This window comes from Rhineura floridana, chromosome 1 (assembly GCF_030035675.1).
Source record: "Rhineura floridana isolate rRhiFlo1 chromosome 1, rRhiFlo1.hap2, whole genome shotgun sequence".
NCBI classification, from domain to species: domain Eukaryota; kingdom Metazoa; phylum Chordata; class Lepidosauria; order Squamata; family Rhineuridae; genus Rhineura; species Rhineura floridana.
The window spans coordinates 84,298,181-84,311,564 of NC_084480.1; the positions used below are offsets into that span (position 1 = coordinate 84,298,181).

At 39.8% G+C, this 13,384-nt stretch overlaps 1 protein-coding gene across 1 annotated transcript in view; it reads left to right on the forward strand.

The window, feature by feature from the left end:
• LMNB1 (lamin B1) overlaps positions 1-10,440 on the forward strand; it is a 29,610-nt gene extending 19,170 nt beyond the window's left edge. Inside the window, exons 5-12 of the mRNA XM_061625210.1 lie at positions 1,332-1,502; positions 3,029-3,154; positions 4,676-4,896; positions 5,568-5,793; positions 6,756-6,860; positions 7,749-7,868; positions 8,141-8,257; positions 9,765-10,440. Coding sequence (XP_061481194.1) covers positions 1,332-1,502; positions 3,029-3,154; positions 4,676-4,896; positions 5,568-5,793; positions 6,756-6,860; positions 7,749-7,868; positions 8,141-8,257; positions 9,765-9,803 — 1,125 coding nt within the window. The 3' untranslated portion in view covers positions 9,804-10,440. The remainder of the gene's footprint in view (positions 1-1,331; positions 1,503-3,028; positions 3,155-4,675; positions 4,897-5,567; positions 5,794-6,755; positions 6,861-7,748; positions 7,869-8,140; positions 8,258-9,764) is intronic.
• Positions 10,441-13,384: the final 2,944 nt, after the last annotated feature.

Here is a 13,384-nt window from a genome sequence, read left to right on the forward strand (position 1 = left end):
GGAATGAAGATTACTAGAGACTAACAGTACTTGTGGTTAAAGTGTTGGACTACGACCTGGGAGACCAGGGTTCGAATCCCCACACAGCCATGAAGCGCACTGGGTGACCTTGGGCCAGTCACTGCCTCTCAGCCTCAGATGAAGGCAATGGTAAACCACCTCTGAATACTGCTTACAATGAAAACCCTATTCCTAGGGTCGCCATAAGTCAGAATCGGCTTGAAGGTAGTCCATTTCGTTTTTCAACAGTGCTTCTACAATACAAAGTTTATTGACACATGCATGTATATATCAGCCTGTGCTCTATATATGATATTGCTCACTATCAGAATTTTAGGGGAATTCCCAATGCTGTAGTATTGGATTCTCTCAGATCAAGTTATGTATCTGTGATTGCCCTCTGATCAGTGATGAATAGATCACTCTGTTTCTGGTCTCGGTCAATTTTGCATGTGTTTATTGATAAGTCTATTCAGTCCTGTTTCTGCACTAAGCTGTGATATTTTTATTAAAAAATATACAGAAATTTGTACTTACATTTGAACTTAAATATGTATGTGTATTTTATTTTAATGTATGTATTTCTAAAGTTGACTTACCCTAAAATACATATTTTATTAATTTTAGTACATTTTTTAAAAATAGAACTGCACTGCAAAATTTGGAGAAGTGTGATATCCAGAGTCAATTGTATTCTGACCTGTGTATTAGTATGGGAAGTGTGAATTCAGTCAGTTGCTTAAAAGTGTGAACCAGATGAAATTTCTCCAATCTGTAGTTCACTCTCCGGAATTGCTGGTCTATTGTGCTCGTTTTAGTATTGCCCCCAGCCTGGAGGGAGGGGGTGGACATACCCTCTCTTTTGCTATACTTGAAGCATTTCCTTCCCATGTCAACATATTGACCTAGGTTACATTACAAAAGGGAATACAAGAGACCTGGCCAGGATTGTTTACATAACAGAAGAATTGGTTCAAGCTTTTTAGCAGTCTTCTCGGGTCCAATCTTACAAATACAGAATCAAAGAGCGGAAGGGGATCCCAAGATGACATCCAGCCTAATTCCAAATTTGGAGCACATTTAGTAGGAAGTTTTGGAGAGCATCCTCTTAAAGTGGTATATCCAGAAACGGTGTTCAGAGTGTATCCCTTAACAATTGAGCACTAATAAACATATGTAAGTGAGGATTTCCTTCTGCTCGGTACAATGATGGTCTAGCTGGAATGTCAGTGGCGTCATTCTTTATTTAATATGGCATACTGACAGGTTATCTTAAAAATGCTTTGCTTAGTGCAATTGTTTGACTGAAAAGTAACTTTATTCTGTCTTAGGAAATCAATGAGACAAGAAGAAAGCATGAGATCCGTCTCGTTGAGGTGGACTCTGGGCGTCAAATTGATTATGAACACAAACTTGCTCAAGCGCTTCAAGAAATGAGAGAGCAACATGATGTACAAGTGAAACTGTATAAAGAGGAGCTTGAAGAGACATACCATGCCAAAGTATTAATGCTTGCTCTTGAATATCATAAAATCTTATTTGTGTTGAAAATAAGTGTGGTGTAATTGAAATAGAAGTCTAGGTGTGAGCTTAAATTTCTTCAATTACTTAGATTTATGTGGGTTAAAATCCAACATTCAAAATAACCTCTCTTTAATATGAACATTTCTTTTTAAAAACTCTAACGTATACCAGTAGCTAATAAATTGCAGCACACATTCTTTTTTATTTGGACAAAGAAGCAAAATGGAATATATATACTAGTAAAAGAAGAGTACATGGTACATTTTAGAAAACCTTGGGCAATGTTAAAATTGAGTTTCTACGGACAGATGGAAGGTTTGAAGGGCATGGCATTTTCTTATAGTCAGCTTGGGCCTGCAGGCTTCCCTGTGTCATTCTTAACTGATCATGTACAAAATGAGCTGTTCGCTACATTTTGTAAGACAAATGATTTCTGGAGGCAGTCACCATTTAAATATTATCAGTGCAGTCAAAGTTAGCTAGGTTTCCATGTTTGGCCAACAATCCTAGTCCATCCATTTCCTTGTCTTTGGATCCTACTTTGTTGTAGCCGAACTAAAATGGCTCTTGCCATGCTCCTAAAGGCTCCTTTTCACATTTGAATATATAATGTTACTTCTGTGGAGATCCTGAAAGTCTTAACATGATGAAAAGGCTGAGTCATTCAGTCGAAGGAATTTCTTGCTTACTGTGTTCCTTGCTGTGCACGTCTAGCGTTAAAACTTAGCTAGCCCCAGAAGGTATTCTTAAAGCAGTAACTGTTTAGTCTCCGTGCTGTCATGTGAATCTGTACTTTACTGCATTGAAAAACTTTTTTAAAACTACTTGAAGTTGTAGTATAGTAGAACTGCAGTTGAAGATTTTTTTTAAAGCATTAAGCACCACTGCCAATGCCTTCTACTCAATTGAGTTCAGTGGTAACTACAGTAGGGCCCCACTGATGCGGCGGCTTTCAATTAGGGGAAATCCCCCATTTTAAAGCCAATTTTGTGTGGGTTTTTTTGCATTTTCGCATCATTCGCACGGCACGACCCATAATAGTCAATGGGTTCCGCTTTACGACGGGGGCCTGGTCCCTAACCCACCGTATAAGCGGGGCCCTACTGTATATAGCTCTGAACAATCTTGGATGGCTGTTACTGAAAAGTCACTCTTCAGTTGGTCATTTTGGTGGCATTTCTAGTGAACCTTGTACTCCTTGAATATCATTTGCTGTCTTACTCCTTGCTTATTAAATGTTCTCATATTGAGTTGATAAAAGCGGTGAAGAAATTTGCACTTGGCCTAAGGGGATAATTGGAATGAAAGAATTTGCATATTTTTGTAGTTGGAGAGTTGTCTCCCAAAGAAATATTACGTGTGTCCTTAGCCTGCATGACAGGTTTCCTGTATTACATAAAAATGTGTGCTTTACTTAACATTGTTGCCGATCTTTTAAAGTACAAGTGCTTCTGTATTTGTTGGCAGCCCAAATGTGCAGTGTGTTCTGCTTGTTTTCCTGCAGCTTGAGAACGCAAGACTCTCTTCTGAAATGTCTAGTTCTGCAGCCAACACAATAAGAGAAGAACTCATGGAAAGTCACATGCGGGTTGACAGTCTTTCTTCTCAACTGGCTAATTTGCAGAAAGAGGTAAGGAATTTGTCACCCCACCAATAGGTAAGTACTTTTCAGATACTTTATACTTTATATCATGACATTGTCATGAAAGTAGTTCAGTGATTTTTCCAAGCTCTTGTGTGTCGTGTAGGTTTTTTTTTTTTTGTTATTCCTATGTTTGGAATAGCCTGGGCCAATTTACTATCTGTATATCCTCCTTGAGTCAATTCCAACTTCAGTTTTCTTTCTTGATTTATACAGTTGTATTATTTTTGTTAATTCTGGCTCCATGATATTGATTACTAATGATGAATAAGTGGTCCTTTTTAGACAATCGGAATTCAGTGGTCACAAAGCCATAACACTTTAGGGGTGTATTTCTGCTGTGATTCTGCATGAGCACAGAATTAAATTTCCTGAGATTCTCAGTTTTCATTTCTAGTTTTTAAATAATGAACAATGTGTTTAACCTTTATTATTATGAAGACTATGCTTGGAAGAGTGGGGAAATACCCAGGGATTGATAAAGTTTGGGTTTCTTTGGTGTATAGTCAAAAACTTGTTGCCAAAACATGCCCAAGGGAGTGGGGTATTCTCCCTGACTTTATGCTGCTTATTAGAAGCACAGCACTTTAGGGACAAACAGAAACTGCTCTCCAGCTTGGAACTGGTGAGTGGTTTATTTCTTTGGTTCTGCTTAACAGTTAGAGCTCCAGCCCCTCTCCCTGCCCTCAAGGTGCAGAGACAAACCAATGAATCTAATAGCTTCTTCCAGTTTGGAGCCAGAAAAGAGAGGTCAAATATTGTTTTGGTCTCTTCTTGCACCCAGTAAACACAGAACTAAAACAAATAGCGGACTTTTATGCCCCCCCCCGGTAGCTCCATTGTCTGGAAGAAGCCGTGGGCTCTCTTAGCAGAACCTAGTTGACCTCTCTCACCATGGCAGGATGGGAGAGTGAAATTGTTTAACCTTAGCAATATGTACAGATATTTCAGAACCCAGAGGGATAATTGAAGCTGATTTTTAGTATCTGGAATAGGGCTTCAGCACTGTTCATAAGCCCTTTGTATAACCAATAAACTCATAAGTTTTAAGCTCGCCTAATTTGCACAACTATATAGGTTTTCTCCGTTCAATTTCCATTTTTTGTACAGTGTGCACAACAGCACTGATTATGATCAGGCAGGCCCTTGCCTCTGCTCAATACATTAGTGAAAGAGAAAATACATAAAGTTCTAAAGCTTGTCTCTGTTCCAGGAATGAGCCAGTTCTGCAATTGTTCAGTGACTTGCTTGATTTATTCTTGCCCAAGATAGGAAGTGTGTGTGTTCTGCTTGTGTGTGTCAAAACAGATTCACAACAATAGACAGCCGCATTGCCACTTTAAAATATGAAGCAATAGTCACATATCTTACATTCCTGTTTTTAATACAAACTGCCTGCTGTAAATCACTTGCATGGCTCTTCATATTCATTCTACCATCTTTGAATATTGGTTTTCAGAAATCAAGTTCCTGAGATTGATGTGTGTGTATTTCCCCCCCTCATTTCAGTCTAGAGGATGGCTAGAAAGGATGCAAGACCTGGAGGATATGCTGGCTAAAGAAAGGGATACCTTTCGCAGAACATTGTCTGATAAAGAGAGAGAGATGGCTGAGATAAGAGACCAGATGCAGCAGCAGTTGAGTGATTATGAACAACTGCTAGATGTAAAATTGGCTCTTGACATGGAGATCAGTGCATACAGGAAGCTCTTGGAAGGTGAAGAAGAAAGGTAAGAATTAGTTGCCATTTGAGAGAGGCTAGAAGTTATCTGCCCAATTACTTCAGACAGGCACAATACACGTGTTAAAGAGGAGGAGGAAGGATCTTGATTGCATGTGAAGAGCAAAATGTTTTGACAACTGGAGATGAAAGATGGAAAGAAGCCTTTCAACAGAGTTGAAAACTTTTGTCTCAGAAACACTCTTATCCCTCTCACTTCTGGTATGACATTGTAGGACATGGAAGGCAGTTGTGTTAGGGCTATAGGTAAATCTAGCCAATAGGCTCCTATAACGCTTGGGAATTTTACAGGACAAACTTTTTATCTTGAAGTTGTAATGGTTTATTTAAATATTTTTCACACTGGGCAGAGAACCCACACCCTCTTACCTCCCCCCAAACTAGTATAATCAGTGACAACTTAATCTCTCATTTCCAGGGCCAACCCTATTAAAAACATTTCTTCCCAGCCATTGGTTTACCCACCTTGTCTAAATGGTGGGAAAAGCATCCAAAATGCACATACGTGAAATCCAACCTTGCAGATAATTAACATACACAGAGTAATTACCAGTATTCACAAAACATGCTACTAATCCTTGCTGCCTGAGAAGGGAGAGAGATGGAAGGACACTTGAAAAGTTAGTATGTGTTTGTGGATTTCCTCTCTTTTTGTCCCAGATTGAAACTTACTCCCAGCCCATCTTCTCGTGTGACAGTCTCTCGGGCATCATCAAGCCGTAGTATGCGCACAACCAGAGGAAAGAGGAAGCGGGTTGATGTTGAGGAATCTGAGGCCAGTAGTAGTGTTAGCATCTCTCATTCAGCTTCTGCTACTGGAAATGTCTGCATTGAGGAAATAGATGTAGACGGGAAGTTTATCCGCTTGAAAAACACTTCTGATCAGGTATGGAATCTCCAGTAATGGGATCAGGTGATGAAGATGTAGATTGTGTTCCTCTGGGTGATTGAAGAAAGAAGCAGAAGATCAACACAGTAAAAGGTTCCCCTATAACTGGTGACTTGTCCAACAAAAGTAGAGAGGAATTTGAAGTAGTTCAAGGTTGTAAATCACGTAAATAATTTTAAAACAAGATGTGCATAGGTGAAGCAGTAAGGAGTGCACAGTGATATGTTGATAGAAAGGGTTGGAAGGCATATCCACTCTATAATCCACTCTAGGCACAATCTCCCTGTGTTTTGAATGGCCTAATGCTCAAAAGTATATAATTGCTTATAGCACAATCTTATGCATCAGGCGTGGGGAACTTTTTGCCTTCCATATGTTGCTGAAATACAACTCCCATCAATCCTAGCCATTGGCCATGTTTACTGGGGCTGATAGGAGTTAAAGTTCAGCAGCATCTGAAGGGCAAAAGGCTCCCCACCCCTAGTATACATGTATATGCAGAAGTAAGCCCCATTTAATGCAGCAGGACTTGCTCCCAGGTAAATGTGTATGCCGCGGTGGGAAAACTTGAATTATAGGCCTAATTAGGCCTGCCAGGCCATTTCAGCCAAGCCAAGGCCACTTGTCCTACACCTGGCATCATATTTGATGTCAGGTTGGGGTAGGTAAAAATGTGGCTCAGCTGAAAGGGTATCTCTAGGCAGTGCCTGCAAAGCCCATTTTAAAGTGCTGTGCAGGATAGTGCTTTCAAAGGGGCTTCTGAAGACCCCTGTTGTGACATCAGGTGATTGGTAGGTGGGAGGCTTTACCCATGTGTCAAACATGGCCCCTGAGGAGTAGGGGGAGATACGAGTCTGGGCTGAACAGATTCTCCATTCCTAGTGATGTATAAGATTGCAGTGTTAATGAACAGAAGTACATAATGCCTTAACAAGAAATCTTCCTCTGTTTCTTCTTAGGACCAACCAATGGGAGGTTGGGAGATGATCAGAAAAATAGGAGACTCTTCTGTCACTTATAAATATACCTCAAGATATGTGCTGAAGGCAGGCCAGACAGTTACAGTAAGTGAAACCTTTGTGAATTAACCAGATGTAACCTAGATAAGTGTGCTAGACACATATATGGAGTCTACAGTGGATTCTTTGATACTTGCTTCCAGTGCCCAGTCATTGTCTTTTAAGGACTTGTAGTGGTTAGCTGAAGAGTTCCAAACTTCCAGTTCCACACACAGTAATCCTGGTAAATGCATCTCTCCAAGACTGTTGGGTTGGCATAATAAGGAAAATGGTGGCAAAGATAATTTACGTGGTAGGAACAGAGAGACTGGCGATGAAGAGCTTTTAACCTCTCCTGTGCCTGCCAATCTCAATCTTTCTCTCTCAGATATAAAAAGTACATACCCCATTTGGGCTGTTCTCATTTTGCCAGCCTTTCTGACGTCTGCATCTGAATGGAAGCAAAATGTAAAAGTTGGAGGTGGGTGGGTTCAGTCTCCTCCCACCCACAAGTTTTCTTGGACAAGTGTCAGGAGAAAATGCTGGCTCCCATTTAGTGAGTGGCATCACTATGCTGCACACGAGGTGGAATAGAGCATGGCTTGAACACAGTGTAGGCCATCCCAAGCCACTTCTGTAGTACTAGCACTCTCTGGAAAGAAGTGGGATCTATTTCTGTTTTGGCTTTCACTCTATCCAGAACCAGATGTTTCAAATGGGGTGGAACTCCATGGTGAACCAAGGTATTCTATAAATCACTTTGTCTTTGCTCATTAGAAATGTAGGTGATTAAGGATCCTTTAAATTGAATATGTTGTCTAGCCACTTATTTTGCTTCTAAAGCATGTATTTGTACTTTAGTTTGCCCTTTTAAATCCAATTAAATAGAGCTTGCATAATTCTTTTCTGGAATATCTATTTTAATTCTGTTTGATGTATCTTTGCCCTTCCCAGATATGGGCTGCTAATGCTGGAGTAACGGCCAGTCCTCCTTCTGACCTCATCTGGAAGAACCAGAACTCTTGGGGCACTGGCAAAGATGTGAAAGTTGTGCTGAAAAACTCTCAGGGAGAGGTAATATTGGAAAACCTGGCTCACCTACATTCATCACAAATTTGTCTAATGATAATGGTCTGACTCTCAAAAGTGGAGCAGAACTGTACTTTTTGCTTGGATATATAGTGGCTAGTACTTGCCACTAGCACGGTCTATTCAGATTATAAATTGATAGCAGTTGTACTGGCTTCCAGCAAATGGTCTCAGATTACTCCTAAACTATTCCAGATAGCTTAAATTAAGGTAATGTTGCAAGCTTTTAGATGATAGAACAGCCATGTCTCTCATAGGAAGTTGCTCAGAGAAGCACAGTCTTCAAGACAACTTTACTTGAAGCTGAAGAGGCGGAAGAAGCAGATGAAGAACCAATTGAAGCTGTAGAAGAAGAGGATCTATTCCACCAACAGGTATCTTTTTTCTTTTTATTAACACCCCCTCTCCTCCACCCCAGTTGAGTATCTTAAAACTTAAGTAATGATATGGAAAATATACCTCTTCCACATAATTGACTTTAGCAGGAGAACAAGTCAGGAAATAGTTTAAATGACCAAAATTTGGTTTTGGGATCAAAACAAATATGCATCTTACGCACTTAACTGATTGCTCCATACAATTCCCTCCCTCCCCACTTGGAGCTGAGGAAGGGACCACAGTTTTCTTCCCTGAATTTGCACTGTTTCAGTTACAAAACATGAGGTCAGGGAAAAGACCCGCATCCCCTGGTACTGATGACTGCAGATGTTTTCCTTTGGGACTGAAACCACATACTCATGGGAAGAGTTAAAAGGCTGAGGCAAAGCAGTTAAATTTTTTACTTATTAGTGACTTCTTATGTGTAAATTCTGGCTTGTGTTTTACTTTCAGTAAATTCATACAATAAACTTGTTTTTGCACAAGAAGTGGCAAGAGTGAAAGCATTTAATGGTGCTCTTGCTGAAACTTCCCATCTAGTTACAACTGATACTTAGGAATACTTCAGTCATTGTAAGATTAAATTTCTTTTGTCTCTGCACCATTCCTGAAGTTGCAGAAGCTACTCGTGGGAAATAAGCAGGACATCACTTGTGACATCAGCTGATGGGCAGGAGGGTAGGGTTCAATTCTGCATCGGCCAGCAGGGAACAGGTGCACACAGACAATGTAGCAGGATATAAGATCCATTCAACAGCTGATGAGTGAGGGGTTCAGTTCTGCTCTGTGTGACTGCACATGCATGTTCCCAATGGGAAGCAGGTGTGTGCAGCCCAAAGGGTCTGTAAAATGCAATCTTCTTTCTTCCCTCCTCTGCCTCCCCTTTGCCAGCCCTAATTGGCACTTCCCAAAACACTGGGGCTACCAGCGCCCCTTGTGCTGCGGTTCCCAACTCCTTGTGAGCCTGTTGGCAGCTGGGTTCTTGGAAACCAACGCAAGGGATTTTGACAGCTGACTACCCCCGCTGTCAAATTGGCCTCTGAGGCTGATCCTAATGAGCATGTGGCCTGTAACGCTAAACAGGTTCCCCACCCCTGATGTCACAGTTGGGAGGAGATGAACCCATTGTACTACAGTTATTGCACAAGTTTTGTATTGGACTGTGGCTTAAAACAGACTGGGGGACTCGTGGCCCTTCAAATGTTGCTGGATAACAACTCCCATCATCCCTAAACATTACCCATTGTGGCTGGGACTGATGGGAACTGAACAATGTCTGGAGGTTAGAACATATCCTGCTTGATAAAATCTTAAATGCCCATGAATTTGTCCACATCCTGTTTCCATCACAAAAAACCCACAGTTAATGGGAAAGTCTACCTCAGTCTCCCCATTACAATTGGGTGAAGAAGGCAGACTGTTAACTGTATATCAAACTTTATAATTTATGAAGATTCTTAAAGTGTCTCTAACCTTAAGCTATCTTTCCTCTCTTTAAAACAGGGAGACCCACGAACAGCCAAAAGCTGTGCAATCATGTAAACTCCAGTCATCTGTATTCCTCAGTTATGTTAATCCCTTCCAGCAGAGGAGAACCTCCTTGGAAGCACAATATTTTTGTATTTCCTTTTGTGAATTTTAAAGCTATGTCTGGCCTTAATTTCCTTTGTCACAGAGATGGAGATTTTTGTAAGTGAAACCATATATATATAGCTTTTTGAAATGTGAAATATTGACACTGAATAATGTACTTTTTTTCAAAAAGAGCCCTCATTTTTATGCTGGTCCTTTTTTAATATCCTCATTTAAGAAATATAAACTACTGTGTGTGGGATTTGCTTGTTAGACTAGACATCTACTATTTGTCCTTTTACATTCTTAAATGCTTTTTGGAAGGGGAAGGAAAGATGCACTCAGAAAAACTTTTGTACTGAAAACTTTTGTATTTTAGCAATCAAGTTACACAAATTTTACTTGGAACATTTGTAAAAAAAAATTGTCTAACAATTGCATCATAAATAGAAGGATGAAGAATTAAATGAAATTCTTTTGCTAGTTTTACTTAGATACTTAATCAGGAAACAGGCTTATGATAATGTGTTATGTGTGTTTTTAAATTCTAGCGTAACTTGCATACTTTTTCATGTCAAATTAACAAATAAAAATTACCTTAAGATGACGACTGGCATATTATTATTTTTTTAAAAACTTTCCATTTGGAATCATCAGACTGTTGGTGAAGGAACTGTCTTTTCAACAGCTAGGCTACTTTTTCTGCTTAGACTAATTCTGTTTAGATATGTACTTGCCTATTTTATAATATGCTTGTCACTTACACATTTAAAGGATCAATCAGCTTTCAGTGACCCACAACAAAATATTGCTTAGATTTTTCTTGGGGTCTATATTAACTGGGAGGTGCATCTCCAGAACTTGTATCCAGCTTAAGACTGGCTTGCAAGATAGGGAGTAGTCTCCCTGCTTATCAATGCTTGTATAGGCTGGATGCCATTGAGGGCATTTCCCTGCACTTCCTCCAAGGCAGAAGGAGCCTGGGGAGATTATTAGACCTTGCACCTAGCCTAGGGCAGGCTTAGGGGTCTGTCCCTCAGTTTTGCAAACCCATGTCTGGTTTAATACAAGGTATCAGAGATCCCTTTCTCCTCTTCCAACACAAGAGAACCTCAAGTTCTTTCTCCCCTTAGGCTGTTTTCTGAAGGGAAGCAAGAGCAATTCATATACTTCCCCTTAATTTAAATCGTTCCTGGACAAGTTGTGCCTCTGGTTTGTCTTCATTTTTCCAGGGTTCCTAACACCATGAGGGCAGTGTGCATACAGAGGCCCATACAAATTTGCTATTAGAAGAAATCCTTTTATGCTAACAAAAGGCTAATATGAATATTTGATGGGTGAAGGAGATAGGTTGAGTTCTAGTCCTTTACTCCACCTGTACACTGTCACTATTCACCAAGTCGTCAACCAAAGTAGGAATTAAAGATGCTTATAGCTGGGTCAGCAGCATCTCTTTATTTTCATCCAAATATTTTTCCTTTGTTGTCAGCCTCATCAAGAACCTGGTTGGTTGATATCAAAGTGTAAAGCAATAAGGACCTGTATTGATTGCCTTTTCCCTCTTAAGTAGATGTCAACCCTCAATTATTTGCTGGATTGACTAGAGGTTTGGCTAGGGAGAAAGCTTTATATCTTTTGATGCTTGGTTAAAATTGGGAAATTGCAATGTGCCTTGTTTGTTAATCTATGAGTTAATGAAAGTCAAAGCTAAGTCTAGTTTGTAGGTACAATTTTTATACCTTCTGCCAGGAGAGTGATGTTCCTCTGTCAGGATCACAGAATCAAGGTTAGTTGCCTTCCAGTTCTAAAGAGAAATGTCCAGCTATATCCTTTTATTCTAAAAGGATACTGGAATCAGGAAAAGATGAGACCTAATCTAATTTTTTTAAGAAAGCACATGTTATGAAGGTTAAAAGCTTTCTGTAGTGATCCACATTCTACAGTGATCCATTCTGCCACAAGATGGGAGTCTTGCTATTAGAATGTTTGTTGAGGATATGAACAGGCATTTCATTGATAAAATTGAGTCCAGCACTTGCCAGGTTCATTTCAGCACCATTTTAAACCCAAAAAGTGAATATATGAGCTGTGCTTGACTATTGGAAGTTAAACAGTGTCTAATCTGCTTCATGCCTAAAGAAAGATGCTGCATTTATATGCATTATTAGCTACTTTATATCAAGCAACAGTTGATTGTTACCTAAGCACATAAATACAACGGAAGTTCTTAAAATAAAATACCCCAAAATGCTTCACCTCATGATGATCCGTCTGCATAATGCCTTTAAGTGGGGGATTTGGACTGTTTTCCTTGAGGTACCTCATCTGTGCTTGGGTGACTTGTCAGTTCATTTGGTGGCTTCTGCAGCCAGATGCTGAAGAATTGGTGCCAAGAGAAAATGAACTGGGCAGTGTCCAGTTCAAACTGAGGACGGGTTAACTGGTCTGTTGACCCTATGTTAACTCAAATTGATACCCTGTTTGAAATACAGACGTGTCTAACGCTGTGTGCATGTGTCTGATTTTCTTACTCTAGTCATTCTTTCACATATTCAATTCTTGGGTGCTAATTCTTGTCTACTCATTAGTGCTGTTCAAATGTTATGTGTAGTGCCTAAGTATGCAGAGGAGCAGGGCCACAATTCTAGCCCCTTCATATTTTTTCTCAGAGACCCCATGTGTATGGTTGTGTGAAAAGAGAACCCAGTGCGTGAGCTCTCCTGCTCAAGTGCGGTTGTTCCTACTCATGAGCTGGAGCTCACATTGGGCTCTTTTTCACACAATGGTTTTTGAAAGAAAAATATGGTGATGGGTGAAGGGGCTAGAAGTGTGGCAATGCTCCACACATTCGCCCTGCACATGAGTAATGCATGAATAGGGCATCATTTGGCAGTGAAACTTGTAAGAAAATTGGTGGTTAAAGAAGACGTTAAGTAAATGTTAACCGAAACAAATGCTCCATTTTCAAGTTCTTAGTCTTGTAACAGAAACAGAATTTCTTTTGAATGATGAGAAGAACACTTTGAGCTTCTGGAATGGGAGCAGTTTAAATCTTGATGGAGAAGTAGCTCTGTTTCACAAACATTCCTGAATAAGAGAGGATACTGTCTTCCAAAAATCAGTCTTCACTGAGAGGTTGGCTAAATTGCTCTGAGGAGGAGGCATAAATTCCACATTTGTATACATTGTGATTCTTCTGGTTTATCAGGATAGTCTTAGTCACAGGAAAATAAAACAACATGAGATTTCCTTGTCTGTTTTACAAATGTAAAAATTATTTCAGATGATAGACCTTGAGCGCTGAGGAGCTGTTCAGCTGAATCCATAAAAGAAGTAAGGTTGCTTAAATTTTAGATCTTTAGCTCCATTCAGTACTGTTAAGACATCAGGAAAGGGACAGTTACTTATTGACATCAAATTGCAGTAAATGTGTTTTGAGTACAATGTCATACAAGATTGTAAGATGATGTAATGTTGGATAAATGGTCTTTATGGAATGTATATCGGTCTTATGTTTGAAAAAGTCTTGAATGAAGGAGTATATTCCTTTT